Genomic DNA, 14,437 nt, shown 5'->3' on the forward strand with positions numbered 1-14,437 from the left:
CTATGTCCTGGGAAAGGAGGCCCTGTGGCCCCAGCGTGGCGTGCCTGGGTCTGACGCCTGCCTCCGGGTCACAATGGGCCGAGGAGCCCGCGCTCCCTTGCCTTGAGGCCGGGGAGGGAGAGGCCCAGAGGCAGCAGAGGCCACCATGCGCCCAGCGGCGGCGGGAGGGCCAGCGGAGGAGCCCCAGGCCGAGAGACCAGTTCCCGCCCGCCTGCCTGGCCGCCTCTCCCCCGGGGCTTAAGCCGAGCAGGAGAGGAGGAGGAGGAGGAGGAGAGCCAAGGGGTGGCGCCGAGAAGGGCTTCCCTCCACTGGAGGTAGGAGGAGGAGGAGGAGGAGAGGCCCCAGGGGAGCTCCAGGCCACAAAGGAGGAGGAGGAGGAGGAGGGCGAGGCAACACGAAACTTAGGGCATTCAGCAAAACATGGAGGGCAGGACCAAACAGAAGCCCCAAATCCAAGGGGGCCAGGTGTCCTACAAAGGAGGACAAGGCACCACAAGATGTAGGACGTTCAGGAAAAATGGAGGACACGTCCAAAGAAAAACTGAACTAGAAATATGTAAACTCATGCTTCTTAGTTCCTCCTCCAAATGGAGACAGAAGCTGAAGGGTAGGCCATGTCCTGGGAAAGGAGGACCTCTGGTCACCCTTCAGAAGATGGGAATGGAGGACATGTCCTGGGAAAGGAGGACCTCTGGTCACCCTTCAGAAGATGGGAATGGAGGACATGTCCTGGGAAAGGAGGACCTCTGGTCACCCTTCAGAAGATGGGAATGGAGGACATGTCCTGGGAAAGGAGGACCTCTGGTCACCCTTCAGAAGATGGGAATGGAGGACATGTCCTGGGAAAGGAGGACCTCTGGTCACCCTTCAGAAGATGGGAATGGAGGACATGTCCTGGGAAAGGGAGGCGTCTCATCACCCTGCAGAAAGTGGAAATGGAGGACATGGCCTGGGAAAGGAGGACTTCTGGTCACACTCTAGAGCAGTGGTTCCCAACCTTCCTAATGCCGCAATCCTTTAATGCAGTTCCTCATGTTGTGGTGACCCTCAACCATAAAACTGCAGTGTCTCGGTTCCTAAGACCATCGGAAATATGTATTTTCCAATGCTCTTAGGCGACCCCTGTGGAAGGGTCATTCAACCCCCAAAGGGTTCAAGACCCACAGGTTGAAAACTGCTGCTGTAGGAGGAGGAATGGAGGACATGTACTGGAAAAGGAGGACCTCTGGTCACCCTGCAGAAGGTGGAAATGGAGGATGTGTCATGGGAAAGGAGGACGCCTGATCCCACCCTCCAGAAGGTAGAAATGGAGGTCCTGTCCTTTATAGGCTGACAGGGAAGAGGGAGGAGGGGAAGGCCCACCTTGCCTCCCTGCAAATGGAGTCACGAAGGGGGTGCGGGGGATATGAACCACACCAGGTGACACCCTAAAGTGGGGTAACACCACTTCCCCTCAAAGTCCTGCTTCTTTGCAGAAATAGATGGTGGCACTCTCCTGTGCCCCTTTAAAATGCTAAAGAGATGGGTTGAGTCGGGTGAGGCTTAGTGAGAGAAGGAGAGGGCCAGGGTTTTTCATAATTTTAATCATATATATGTGTGTGTGTGTGTGTATATATATATATATACACACACACACACACCACACACTTATTCATTTTTTAAAAAAAAATACCAGATTTTCACTTTATAACCACATGAAACTATATATGTAAAAATACATTTAGGTCCTGCATATTGTCATTTAAAGGCAGGACTTTAATTTTGCAAGTTGTTTATGCCACAATGTGTTACCGACACACTCAGTGGTATGCGGGAATTAGGATACGGGTAAGGTGAGCACAAAAGAACATGGCTAAGGATTCTGCATGGCATGGGATGGGAGAAGGTCAATGGTGTGTGTGTGTGCGTGACACCATGAGTTACTTCACTGGGTGACACCAACCCTACGGAAGCACTACTCTGCAACAAGAAGTATAGTGTGTGTGTTTTTTGGTGTTTCCCCCCCCTTACTTATGGTTATTATGGACCATAGCATTTCCAGATTTCCGCAGAAGGTGAGAGTAGGGAGGATTGGAATACAGCTCATCATGGGATTGATTAGAACAAAAACTGGTACCCAAATCCTGATGTTGTCCATCCATAGACAGTGAGATGGTAAAAGAAGACGTGGAAACCCAATTAGATTAATTGTGAGGATCATTTCTTAGTTCCCATGACTTCACAACCAATGTGTTTGTGTGTCTGGGTTTCAAAGGAGTTGTGTTGCACGTATCATTTCCTACTAGTAGCCCCAGGCTTTGAAAGGGGTTAATAGAAAGCTTGCTAGTTCATCTGGGAAATATGCTGTGTTAGGAAACACCCAGTGTTTTGCAGCTTTGTTAGCAGCTCAAATGAGTATGGGAACTTTGCATTTGGCTCTAACTGAGTTCTTTGAATGTAAGTAAAAGGGTGTGAGGAAATTCTCTGTTCATAAAGTAGATCTAAATAGATATGCATTTTATATGTTCGTTATTTCTTTCTTTTCTTAGCCAATGGATGCATTTGCACTGTATAAATAATGCGGTTTGACACTGCTTTAACTATCATGGCTCCATCCTACAGAAACTTGGAACCTGTAGTTTTGTGAGATACCAGGGCTCTTTGGCAGAGAGGGCTGAAGACTTTGTAAATCTACTGATCCCAGGATTCCATAAAATGGAGCTACAGTACTTAAAGTGGTGCCAAACTGCCTTGTTTCTATCATGTAGATGCACCATATGTTACATTAGTGTTTCCTATAAGACTTCTTTAGCACTATCTGGTATTTAATAAAATAAATAAATAAAAGTTTTATTTTTATACCGCCCTTCTTCAAATCAGGGCGGTGTACAACAAATTCATATAAAAACAGTAGACACTAAGCCAATACAAATACAAAATCCGTATACAAATTGCTAGACATTTTAAAAAATGTTTCCTCGTATAAGACATACATCACACTTCAGGAGCCCTGGTGGTACAGTGGTTAAATGCCTGTACTGCAGCCACTCACTCAAAACCATAACGCTGTGAGTTCAATACTAGCCAGGGCTCAAGCTTGACTCAGGCGTGCATCCTTCCGAGGTCGCTAAAATGGGTACCCAGCTTGTTGGGGGCAATTAGCTTACAGTTGTAAACCACTTAGAGACTGTTAGTTCAGTATGAAGCAGTATATAAATGAAGCTGTTTGTTTGTTCATAAACTCCAAAATCATACCAATTACCTGCAGAACATGGAATACTAAAGAATGTTAATCTAGATGAGGAATGGAAATTTCTCCTAGAGAATCTAAATGAATCAAGAAAAGGCAGAGGCAGTTTCCTCAACTTTGGTGTTCTGTATTGTCCGTTTATTCTGGAATGGATATCTATTGGGGGGAATTCAGTTACACTGATGTCTGTTAAAAGTTAAATGCTTCCAAGAATAAAAAGAAGATGGGAGAGAAGAAAGCATCTAGAAATGCCTGCTGTAAAGTCATGAGTTTTGATTCTGTATCTTGTGAGCATGCTGCCCTCCAGTACAACCAGATTTGCTCAGATCAACAAGACAGGGCATTTTCAGAAAACACTTCTCAAATTAAGATTGTACCAAATTAAGGGGCTCAACAGACTGCCCCAAAACGGTGGGCTGGAGCTGCCCTTTTTGCTGGTGAAGGACGCTGCAGCAGCCAAGCCACGTGGCATCGCTCCGCCGTCTGTACCGGGCCTAAGTTTTACAGCGCAGTCCAGATGCCATGAGTGTGCCATTGGCGCACTGTTGCACATCCATGATGTAAGCACGGTGCAGTGACATCTGGACACTGTGCCATGCTTGCATCATCATGTCAGCCCCCTTGTGGATGGGAGGCTGCCATGATGGCACCATCCTTACAAACTAGGGTTCAGGAGCATGCAGAGGCTGCGCACTCCCGAACCCTAGAATTGGAGCCAGGATGGCGCTTCCCGTCTGTATCATTAAATCTCTGTGTACTTTAAGTTGCTTTCCCCAACCTGGCAGTTTCCAGATATCTTGGACTGTGAACACAACTGCCAGGGAATTATGGGATTTGTGATCTAAAACATCTGAAGACTGCAAGGTTGAAAGATTATCCTACACCACAGTCGATTATACTTTGCCTCTCTCTTGTCCTTTCTTTCCTCACCCAACATTCTTGGTGACACACATATTATTCTCTAACCCATCTTGAACAATATGGATTGTTTGTTTGAATTAGATAAGATTAATTAGGGCTAAATCCAGTTACTATTCTGAACAGAGTAAATGCATTGAAATGAATGGCTCTTGGTAAATTAACACTCATACATGTCAAATATGAGAGCTGGATTGTGAAGAAAGCTGACAGTAGAGTCAACTCATTTGAGATGTGGTGCTGGAGAAGAATGTTGCAGATACCATGAATGGGCAAAACAACAAATAAATGCATTCATATCAAACCTGAGCTTTGGCTGAAAGCCAAGATGACTGAATTGAGGCTGTTGTACTTTGGCACATCATGAGAAGGCATGACTCACTTGAAAAGACAATAATGCTAGGAAAGGTAGAGGGCAGTAGAAAGAGAGGAAGACTGCATACCAGATGGATAGACGCAAACAAGAAAGCCACAGCCCTGAGGCTGCAAGACCTGAACAGAATAACAGAATAGGGTGTTTTGGGCATGTTTCATTGACCAAGTAGCCATGAGTCGGAGTTGACTTGATGTCAGTTAACAACAAATATGTCAAACCAATTTAATATAAGGATGGGAATCATGTGGTGCACAAAGTTCTTAATAATTGTTTAGTAAATTGTTTTTTTGACAACATAGTAATAATAGTTATAAAGATGTACACATTTCTACCTAGGTTTTTATATAGAAGCCACGAAGAAACAAGAATGAGCTTGTTTTTACTATAATTTAAACTGATCTCTGAGTCAATGGTCCCAGGGCCTGGAAGTAAATGGCAATCCTACCCATCTTCCATATTGATCTGCTGCTTTCAAGGGCCTTCATGTGCCATTAGAAATGCAGAAAATGCAATTGCCGCACCAACCTGTCTAGTATGGTGGCATTAATTTCCAAAGGATTCTGCATCTTTAATTAATAACTTTCTTCTTGCTTACCCCCTGCCAGACACTGTACTAGTTGCTCCCTGTTAACACACCGCTATTGTAGTGCTCTTGAATTACCCTTAACGTTTGTTTCTCTCCCCCTACATATGGAGGTGGGATTTTATTACTGGTCCTCTCTTTTCAAAATTGCTCTCATGAAATAAAAGTATATATTTGTACTGCAAAGAGGTAGCCCATAATTCAAGCCATCAAGGGACAGGAAATGATGTGTTAAGGGCAACTCACGAACACTCAACCATGGTGAGTGAACAGGAAAAAGTTAATTAACCTTTGAAAATAAAGAGAAAAGGAGGTGGTAACTACTAATTATGTTTTAAGCAAAAATAAGAATCAGAGGTGACTTGGATCTTATTTCTGGTTCCACAGGAATGGCAGTATGCAGCCTGTGGAAGCCAAGAAGGCCTTGTAGAGCCTGTGGCCTCTGAGGTGGCCCACCACTGAATTAAGAGGAAGTTGTAGGGAAATGTAGGACTATTACTATATGATAGCTGTTTATGTATGAAATATGACAATAAGATTTTGTTTAGTGGGAAGGGCACCATCAGCTCTTGTAAGGGAAATGCCATATTTTCATACCTTTCAACTGTCCTGATTTGGTAAGGACAATCCTAGTTAATCTGTTGTCCCACCTTTCCAACTGCTTTTAACTGTCCCAGTTTTTTTCTATTCCACCAACTTTCCCCCTTTGTCCTCAATTTACTTCAGTTGCTGCAAACTCAATACAAAGTGCAGAATGAGGAGGGAGAGGGCAAAATATTACCTTTCCCAATAACCTACACTAAGATGATGTACTTGGCATGTCAGGTTGTGTGCTGTTTTAGTGTTCATTTGCACATATTAATTTGTGTGTTTGTGGGGGGGGGGGGGATGGAGAAGGGGACATGATGTATCCATTCCCCCACTGGACAGTTGAAATCCTAGAGATAGAGACAATGATTCTGAAGGATGCCACCTGCAATGTCTCACACTAACAAAGCTTTCATGGAGTACCTCCAGAATGTAATTAAGAACAAAATAGTCAGTGACTTGATTTCTTGGGAACAGGTAACAGAAAAGAGGATGTTGTCCTAATAAAGAGGGATAACAGGATGATAGGGAGCAGGGTATGTTTAGCTTGGAGAAGAGAAAGTTAAGAGGTGATATGATAGCCCTGTTTAAATATTTGAAGGGATGTCATATTGAGGATGGAGCAAGCTTGTTTTCTGTGCTCAAGAGAATAGGACCTGGAACAATGGATGCAAGCTACAGGAAAAGAAATTCCATCCAAATTAGGAGGAACTTCCTGACAGTAAAGGCTGTTCGACAGTGGAACACACTCCCTTGGAGTCTCCTTTTTTGGAGGTTTTTAAACAGAGGCTGGATGGCCGTCTGTCGGGGATGCTTTGATTGTGAGTTCCTGCATGACAGGGGTTGGACTGGATGCCCCTTGTGATCTCTTCCAACTCTATGATTCTATGATATGGTCCACCCTTCCCCATGATGGCTCACTCTAGATAGATTGTACTACAATTCCCATAGTCTGGTTAGGAATGATGGGAGTCATGGTTCAAAACCAAAATCAAATTCTTTGTTCCAACTGAAGTAAACCCATTGAACCAATGGAATGTACATAAATATTGATTTACTAAATTCTCATTAACTTAATGAGTCTATTCAATTTTGCACTAGCAACTGAATTTAGACTCATGGTATCTGTAAGGTATCTGGTGGTGGACGCTACCTCATTGAAGGTCTTTAAAAAGGGGTGGGATGGACATTTCTCATGCGTGTTTTAGCTATATATTCCTGTGGTTTCCTCTAACTTAATTATTATATGACTCTGTTTGGAAGAAAACTGAATAAGTTTGGCACAGTCTGACCGAAGCTTAATTAAAATAACCAATTTTTGAAGTGGTCTGGAAATTTTATATTACTATCTGATTGCTGACAAAATATGCTTGGAATTTGTGGATCTGTTGGTTAAAATAAGGTGCTTATAATAGGCATAATGTGCTGTTCCCTTCTTCAGAAAATTTCAAGTTATTCCATAGCACCAAATCTCTTTGCTTCATAGACGTTCATTCCTTTACATAAACATCCACAGATCTCCCTTATTACAGGATTAAGAGCCTTACAAGTCAGGAGGCAGAGCCCAATCTAGAGGCTGAAAATAATACAGCCTAAGAAGCTCACAACGTCATGGAATGTAACATGGCTTTAAAATAAACAACCACCTAGAGTGCAGGCGTCAGTGGGGAAAAAATAAAGTATCTCATTTAGAACTGCCCAGTTAAGAGACAATGAGAAAAAAGTTCTCACAAAGATTTCAGATTCCTGACAAAACTAGCTAATACACTTGGCATTAGTTGCCAAAAATGTAAAAAACAAAAACCTAAATCCAATTATCACCAGAGGAGACTTGATGAATGAATGGGAGTATGGTAAGTCAGCCCTTATGTGAATTTCTGTTGATTCAACAGGTCAACTCAAGTCAGAACTAACAGTTAGTTTGGGATCAAAGCTTCTTCTTAGTTTGAGTTTCAAAAATCAAAATTGAAATCTGAGATTCAGATTTTCAGAATCCCTCCCAATCCATATCAATGACTGTAAGTGTAAACCTTATTCTCCTCTAATAAGCAGAGGGCATCCTGTAGTGACATGTTCCTCCCACTCACTCACAAGGCAGGTGTCTATCTTTCAGTCAAATGGATTGCATACCAGCTTTCCAAAGGGATGAAACCACAGCATAGTGGTTTCTTCTGCACTGCAGAATTAATGCATTCTGACACCACTTTAACTACAATAGCTACATGCAATGGAATTCTGAGATCTGTAGTTTGTTATGGCACCAGAGCTCTCTGACAGAGAAGGCTAAATATTTCACAAAACTACAACGCCTGCAATTCTCTCGCATTGAGCCATTGCAGTTAAAGCAGTGTCAAACTGCATTCATTCTGCAGTGAAGATTCAGCCTGGACAAAGGTTCTTTTCCACCTTGCCAGCCTAGCATTACAATCTCTTCACTTTCATTCTCCCCTTTAAAAAACCCTCCTTCCCTTCCTCTGCCTTTTCTCGCCATTCTTGCCAACAAGAATTCTTCCCTAATTCTGTGAGGCCATGCAGAGGGGCAGAAGCAGCCTGGGCATGTTGGGGGACTCTGTATGCTTTCCCACAGTAGGAAGAAAATCTTAGTGGGCCTATCTGGATGCATGGCTGTGTAGTGCCAGGAAAAAGCCCACTGTGCCAGCAATTCATGGCTTCTTGTGCTGAATTGGGTGCAGTTCCAGAAATATGGGCTGATTCAATTAGGACCATCCTTGGAATGATGGAGGAGGTTAATAGGTCCATAACCCCAGATTCTCCCCCTTCATCATAGAGGGTCTCCCTGTCCACCCAGACTTTAGAAGGTACATCAACCAACTATTTCTGGGAGAGAAACTAGCAGCTGAGTCAGGATCAGATTTCAGAGAGTTGCCACCCACTATCCTGCTCAAGCCAAGGGAACATATACAGTACAAGTGAGTGAGGTAGGCTTTAGGGCTTGGGATTTCCTTTCCCAGACACTTTATGGATGTAGTAAATGACAAATGGATAAGACTTGTCTTAGCAGGTCCACAAGCTGAAAGGTTCTACACCTTGCTCAGAAAGGTGATGTCCAAACTTTGCTGGATGTTCTGTTCTTCTCTTTGGTCTCCTCTAAACCAAAGATGAGGAGGTCATGCTGAAGGATAAGGAAGCCAAGAGGGCACAGGTGGCTCTGAAGAAGGCTCACAGGGTCTTCTTTCTGGTCATCTAGACCTCCACAGCATTGTCCATTATGGCTAGGACCTCCTTCCTGTGGGCCAAGGAGAACCTAGATCCAATTCGCTAGCAGGAATTCCAGCTATATGATGTTCTCTTTAAAAGCAATACAGTGACACAGTGTTAGTCTGTCTGTGCCAGATGGTAGGAGGAAGTATTGTGTTATGGTAGTTCTGCTCCTGTCTGCAAGGTTAGTTCCACAAAGTGACACAGCGGGACTCCTGTTTAGTCCCATGGCCATTATACTATGGGATATCTTAAGGTGCCATCCTGTTCAATATTTATATGAAACCACTGTGTCGGCTCATGAAGGATGAAGCCCTGGTGGCGCAGTGGTTAAATGCCTGTACTGCAGCCATTCACTCAAGACCACAAGGTTGCGAGTTCAAGACCAGCAAAAGGGCCCAAGCTCGACTCAGGCTTGCATCCTTCCGAGGTCGCTAAAATGAGTACCCAGTCTGTTGGGGGCAAATTAGCTTACTTGCTAATTAGCTTACTTGCTGTTCACCGCTATGATCATTGGAATAGCGGTATATAAATAAAAAACAAAAAACAAAACAAATTTTGGAATTGGATTCTATCAGTATGCTGATGTCACTCAGCTTTACTTCTCCTTGTTGGATTCAACTCAGTCTGTACAAGAGCTGCAGCAGTATCTGGTTGTTGTAATAGGCCATTAGGCTGAAGCTGAATTGTTGTACGAAAGAAACTGTGTAGATTTATGGATCTGTAGGTCTAGGAACTGGTGATTTCCCTGTATTTGCACTCATCCAAGAGAGCAGATGCATAGGTTTGGATTTCACTAAAAAAATAAATAAATGCCAAGCAATTTGACTTGATTGAAGAAAGTGTGCCATTTGCTGCTCTATCTGTGGCAGCAAAATGCACTGGGCATGATCTGTCCACCAACAATGTGCTTTAAATATCTCTTTCCCCCATAGCCACACAAGCTGCTTTTCAGAAATTCAGCAGCAGACACAAGTCTTATGTCAGCATATTTCAATTAATTTAATTTCAGTTTAATTAGACCTCAAAATGGTATTCAAATAGTTGGCTACAGGGAAAAAAGACTCAATCTGTTCCTCCATCTGGCTTTTCTCTTTACAGACCAAAACATCTATGAAAATCCGAGGGTGCGTCAATGCCTGCACAATGTCACAGGAGAAGAAAGCGGCCAAAGCATTACCACAGTCATCGGCTGCTGGGACCAAGCCCAAGAAGCAGTTACCTGTAGCTCTGGGCTACAAGATGGAGCAGGCCTTAGTTTCAGAATATGTCCCTGTTGTCATACACCCAGGGGGATACAAGGCTGAGTCTCTTAGCTTTGCTTTCTACAACCCCAACTACACCAATTCGTACATGCCATTTTACACCTTACAGAAACCAACCTGTGGTTATCGATATTGCCGAGACACAGATCACACGAGGAAGGTGTTGGATGTCGAAAGAGTGAATATTCCAAAATGGCGAACCATTGTTGTGAAAAAGCCAGGTGTGCTTTCCACAGGCTCAAAACATTGAAACTGCCACACAACTTGCCTGCAAGTCTCATTTATAAGGCATTCTAAGATGAAGTCTGACTGAGCTCATTCTTCTAGGTTATCTAGGAAACAATACTTTAGAAACTTCAGGAGAAGTAGATCTGCCTTACAGTACATGTTTCTGGATTGAATTTTACCAAACCAAGCCTTTAGCTGAGGAGAAACAATCAAAATGACTGACTCTGATCTTTTTACATGAGTCAGTAATATGCAAACTGCCCCAATGTCCAGGCATAGATATTCAAAGCAGTGAAGCAACACCAAAAGACAAAGCAAATGAGGTCATAGCCTTTCCTCTTGAGTTGCCTCATTTAGTTTGTGGTTCATTGGTTGATTTGCTCAGCAGAGAAACAGGGAGGGCAAGAGCAACAGAAAGGTATATTTTGCTTTCCGCATTTTTGCTAGGAAATCAAGTGGGGCCCTCTGGATTTCAATCATCATGAGCTGGAATGACCCTTGTAATTACATATATTGCAACTAAAACAGAGAAGGCAAGAAACATAACTAGTTATTCCCTTCAGCTATTGTGCATTGACTTTCAGGCTCCAAAATTTAAAATACATCTGTTTCCAGCAGAGATAAGGGCCTTCTTCCCACTACATAATAAACCAGTTTTCAAACTGATCTGAACTGGTTTAAATGGCCCTTGTTTGCACTTGCACTAAATTTCTGGTATGGTTTATTGAGTGCTAAACTCATTTAAACCAGATCCACAGCATTCACTGCTTCTTTTGAAATGAATCAATTCAGTGCAAGTGTGAATGCACTGTCTATTTGATTCGGTTCCTGTGGCATGGTCACCTCTGTGAGGTGACTCCATGTTGAACTGATCCATTCCTGAATGTGAAAGCGAAGTGGATTAAATTGAAATGGATAGGTTCGATCATGGCTAGAATAGTGTGAATGTTTATTCAGTGCTAAATCGCTTCATTGACTTGACTCAAAAATGATTTATTTTATAGTGGGAATGAGTCCGTACAAAGCCAATGGTCAGCTTCATGAAGTAGATACTCATTTACACTGGATACATTAAAAGAGTAAAAACATAGAAATATAGAATCATAGAGTTAGAAGGGATCACAAGGGTTGTCTACTCCAATTCTTTGTCATGCATAATACACAAATAAAGCACTCTTAAAAGATGCCCATCCAACCTCTGTTTAAAGACCCCCAAAGAAGGAGAGCCCATCACTGTCTGAGGTGGTCTGTTCCACTGTCAAACAGCTCTTGATGTCAAGAAGTTATTCCCTGGAGCAGCAAAAATCAGGTTTGCGCCATCTTTTATGTGACATCCTTTCAGGTTTTTATATATGATTATCATATCACCTCTCAGCCTTCTCCAAGCTAAACATATTCAGCTCTCTAAGCTGTTCATCGCAGGGCTTCTTTTCCAGACCATTCACCATTTTGGTTGCCACCCCCCCATCCCCGGACACACTCCAGCTTGTTAATATCCTTTTTGAACTATAGTGCTCTGAGCTGGGCGAAGTATTCCAGGTAAAGTCTAACCAAAGCACAACAGAGTGGGGGCATTGCTTATCTTCATCTGGACACTATCCTCCTGTTGATTTGTAACAGAGTAAGCACCAAACTTGGGAAACATGTTTTTACTACTACTCAGAAGCCATGTTGGCTGAGGGATTCTGGGAGCTGGACCCTGAGTACTTTTTTGTGCTCTGGTGAAATGTGTTAAAATGGCAAATGAAGCAGTAAAGGTGAATAACATACATGAGCATATCATAAACTCCCAGAGAGGGCTTTCATATAACAGGACCAATAGTGTGGGAGGCTATTGCCATAGCTTCATGCTGTGCTTCCATTGTCCAGCGGTTTATGGACCACCAGAAATAGATTATGCTGTCTTAGGCATCTTTGTAGTACTTTTTATTCAGAAGTTGTTAAAGCAGACACTTAATTGGCAGGATCAGCTCCAGGATTTTTGTGGGCCCCCCAGAAAGAGCTTAGCATTATGCCTGAGCCCCATGTAGGGGTAAAAGTGAATAGACAGAACCACTCCAAGGCATTTGGCTGCCTGAGACAAAGCAGCAAATGATACCCCATTCCATCACTTGAATCAAAGAGAATAGTATCCAAAGGCAGGCAGTTTATTTTGGTAGGTGATAGACAAACTCACAAATATGTCCACCCAACACTGGCAGTGAAAATACTAACCATTGCAATAGACAACAATGTGTTGCCCTTTCAGAACATTTCAGTTCTGCTGCTTGAGGCAGCTGCCTCTCTCTGCATAATGGTAAAGCCTTCCTTGAGGTAGAAGTATGTCTGAGCTTTTCTTCTACTGGGGAAGTGACCGGATGAAATATTGCTTCCTCCCATTTTTATCACCTTACAAAAGGAGGATGCTGAGCTCTTTGTGTGTCTAAGCTTTTCATTTTGTGCCCATTATAACAAAATTCTTAAGGGTTATTTTACGTGTGTGGTAGTGTAGCATTTTCTCATCCAAACATCCTTTTCTTCTCACTTGTCCATGATCACAACGAAGAAAGGCCATTTACCTAAGAACAATTTCCATGCTTAGTTACATATGGCTACCAGGTAGCTATAAACTGCTTCCATTCACTTAATGCATCTTTTGTATGAATATAAGCAAACTCAATTCTGAGGATATTAATGCCTTGCAAACCATTCCACAGTTGGACAGGATTTTTCTCTAGCTGAGAATTCCTAGTACCCCTCCAGGAGGGAACCATGGAAGTTAAAGTGGGATCATAATGCTATATGTGTAGTGTGAAAGGTCCCGAGGTAGGAAGGAGCTAATAGAAGATAAAAGCAGCCATGGGGATAGCAAGGGGGAAATCCTTGAATGGGTATAAATGCCGAGTAGCTCCTAGCAAAAGTCAAGCTTAGGTCAGGATAACCAAGTGCTAAATTTCAACACACATTGGGTTCTCAGCAGATTGGAGGGAATCTCTCAAAATCCTCTAATTGCGTAATGGCTGTCCTGAGTTCTAAGTGGACATGGTAATTCCTCTGCTTTAACTAGGTGTTTCCTCCTTGTCCTTAATCCACTGATAACGTAGTTCATAGAAGTGTGCCAAGAACTGCCCTATTCTCTACTGCGTCTGTCTCCTTGATCTGATTTTCTCCTTCCTATGACACAGCTTCTATAAACATACAGGACAAACCTGAAGAACCAACTGGAGATACAGGCTTGGGTTGAGAAACGCTGCAGCATCATGTGTAATTTAGCTCTGACCACCCAGTGACATCTTGATAGAAATGGGAACAACTTTTCACCTGCTAAACCACATCAGATTGTGCAAAATATGTTAAGAGATCTTCTGGGGGAATAATTGGGTGTTTATCATTCAATGGGAGGTATTGCTAGGAAAGCATTTTACTATGTCATAGTGAATATGTGTGAGGGCATATATAACAGTAATGAAATGATGCGGTGATTACTGGAAAATATGAAAGATGAAGGAACACAAATGTCTATGAAAATTTTTTAAAATTAGTTCTTAGTTTTGTATCAGCACAATGACACCATCCCCTTGGTGAAATCTTCTCTGATAGGAACAAAAATACAGTTTTCTGTTGAAGTTGATAATGTTCTACTCTGGTTCAGCATATAGGTTATATCTTCACTAAAGTGTGAATCTTGCTGAAAATGGGGAAAAGAGTCTGAAAAAAAGCAACTGAATTGATGAAGGAAAAACAAACAAACAAGGGTAGCTGTGTTGATTATTAAACAAATCCAAAGTATACTTTGCACCAATACCTTTACTAGGTCAAGCAGAATGTGTCATCCTAACTCTTGAAGCCCATGGCCTCTTTATTAGGCAAATATAGTTTTTTAAAAAAGAACATATGGGGAAAGAAAAGTGGTAGTAAATTATAAGGAACAAAACCTTTGAAGAAATGCAAATAATGAAAAAATAGGCAGATTTATTCAGGTGAAAAGATATATAGTGGAATGCTGCTACAAGGAATCATATCTTCTCACAATGGTTTGCAAAAAAACCAGT

At 42.5% G+C, this 14,437-nt stretch overlaps 1 protein-coding gene across 1 annotated transcript; it reads left to right on the plus strand.

Moving 5' to 3' along the window:
* The first annotated feature begins 272 nt into the window (after positions 1–272).
* Positions 273–11,168, plus strand: CIMIP3 (ciliary microtubule inner protein 3). The gene is made up of 2 exons (XM_089514421.1): positions 273–314; positions 10,015–11,168. Exon 2 carries the CDS (start codon positions 10,027–10,029, stop codon positions 10,426–10,428), a length of 402 nt encoding a protein of 133 aa, XP_089370547.1. The 5' UTR covers positions 273–314; positions 10,015–10,026; the 3' UTR covers positions 10,429–11,168.
* The last annotated feature ends 3,269 nt before the right edge of the window (positions 11,169–14,437 follow it).

Source organism: Sceloporus occidentalis, unplaced genomic scaffold (genome assembly GCF_023333645.1).
Source record: "Sceloporus occidentalis isolate IW3139 unplaced genomic scaffold, rSceOcc1.0.p SCAF_3, whole genome shotgun sequence".
Classification (NCBI taxonomy): domain Eukaryota; kingdom Metazoa; phylum Chordata; class Lepidosauria; order Squamata; family Phrynosomatidae; genus Sceloporus; species Sceloporus occidentalis.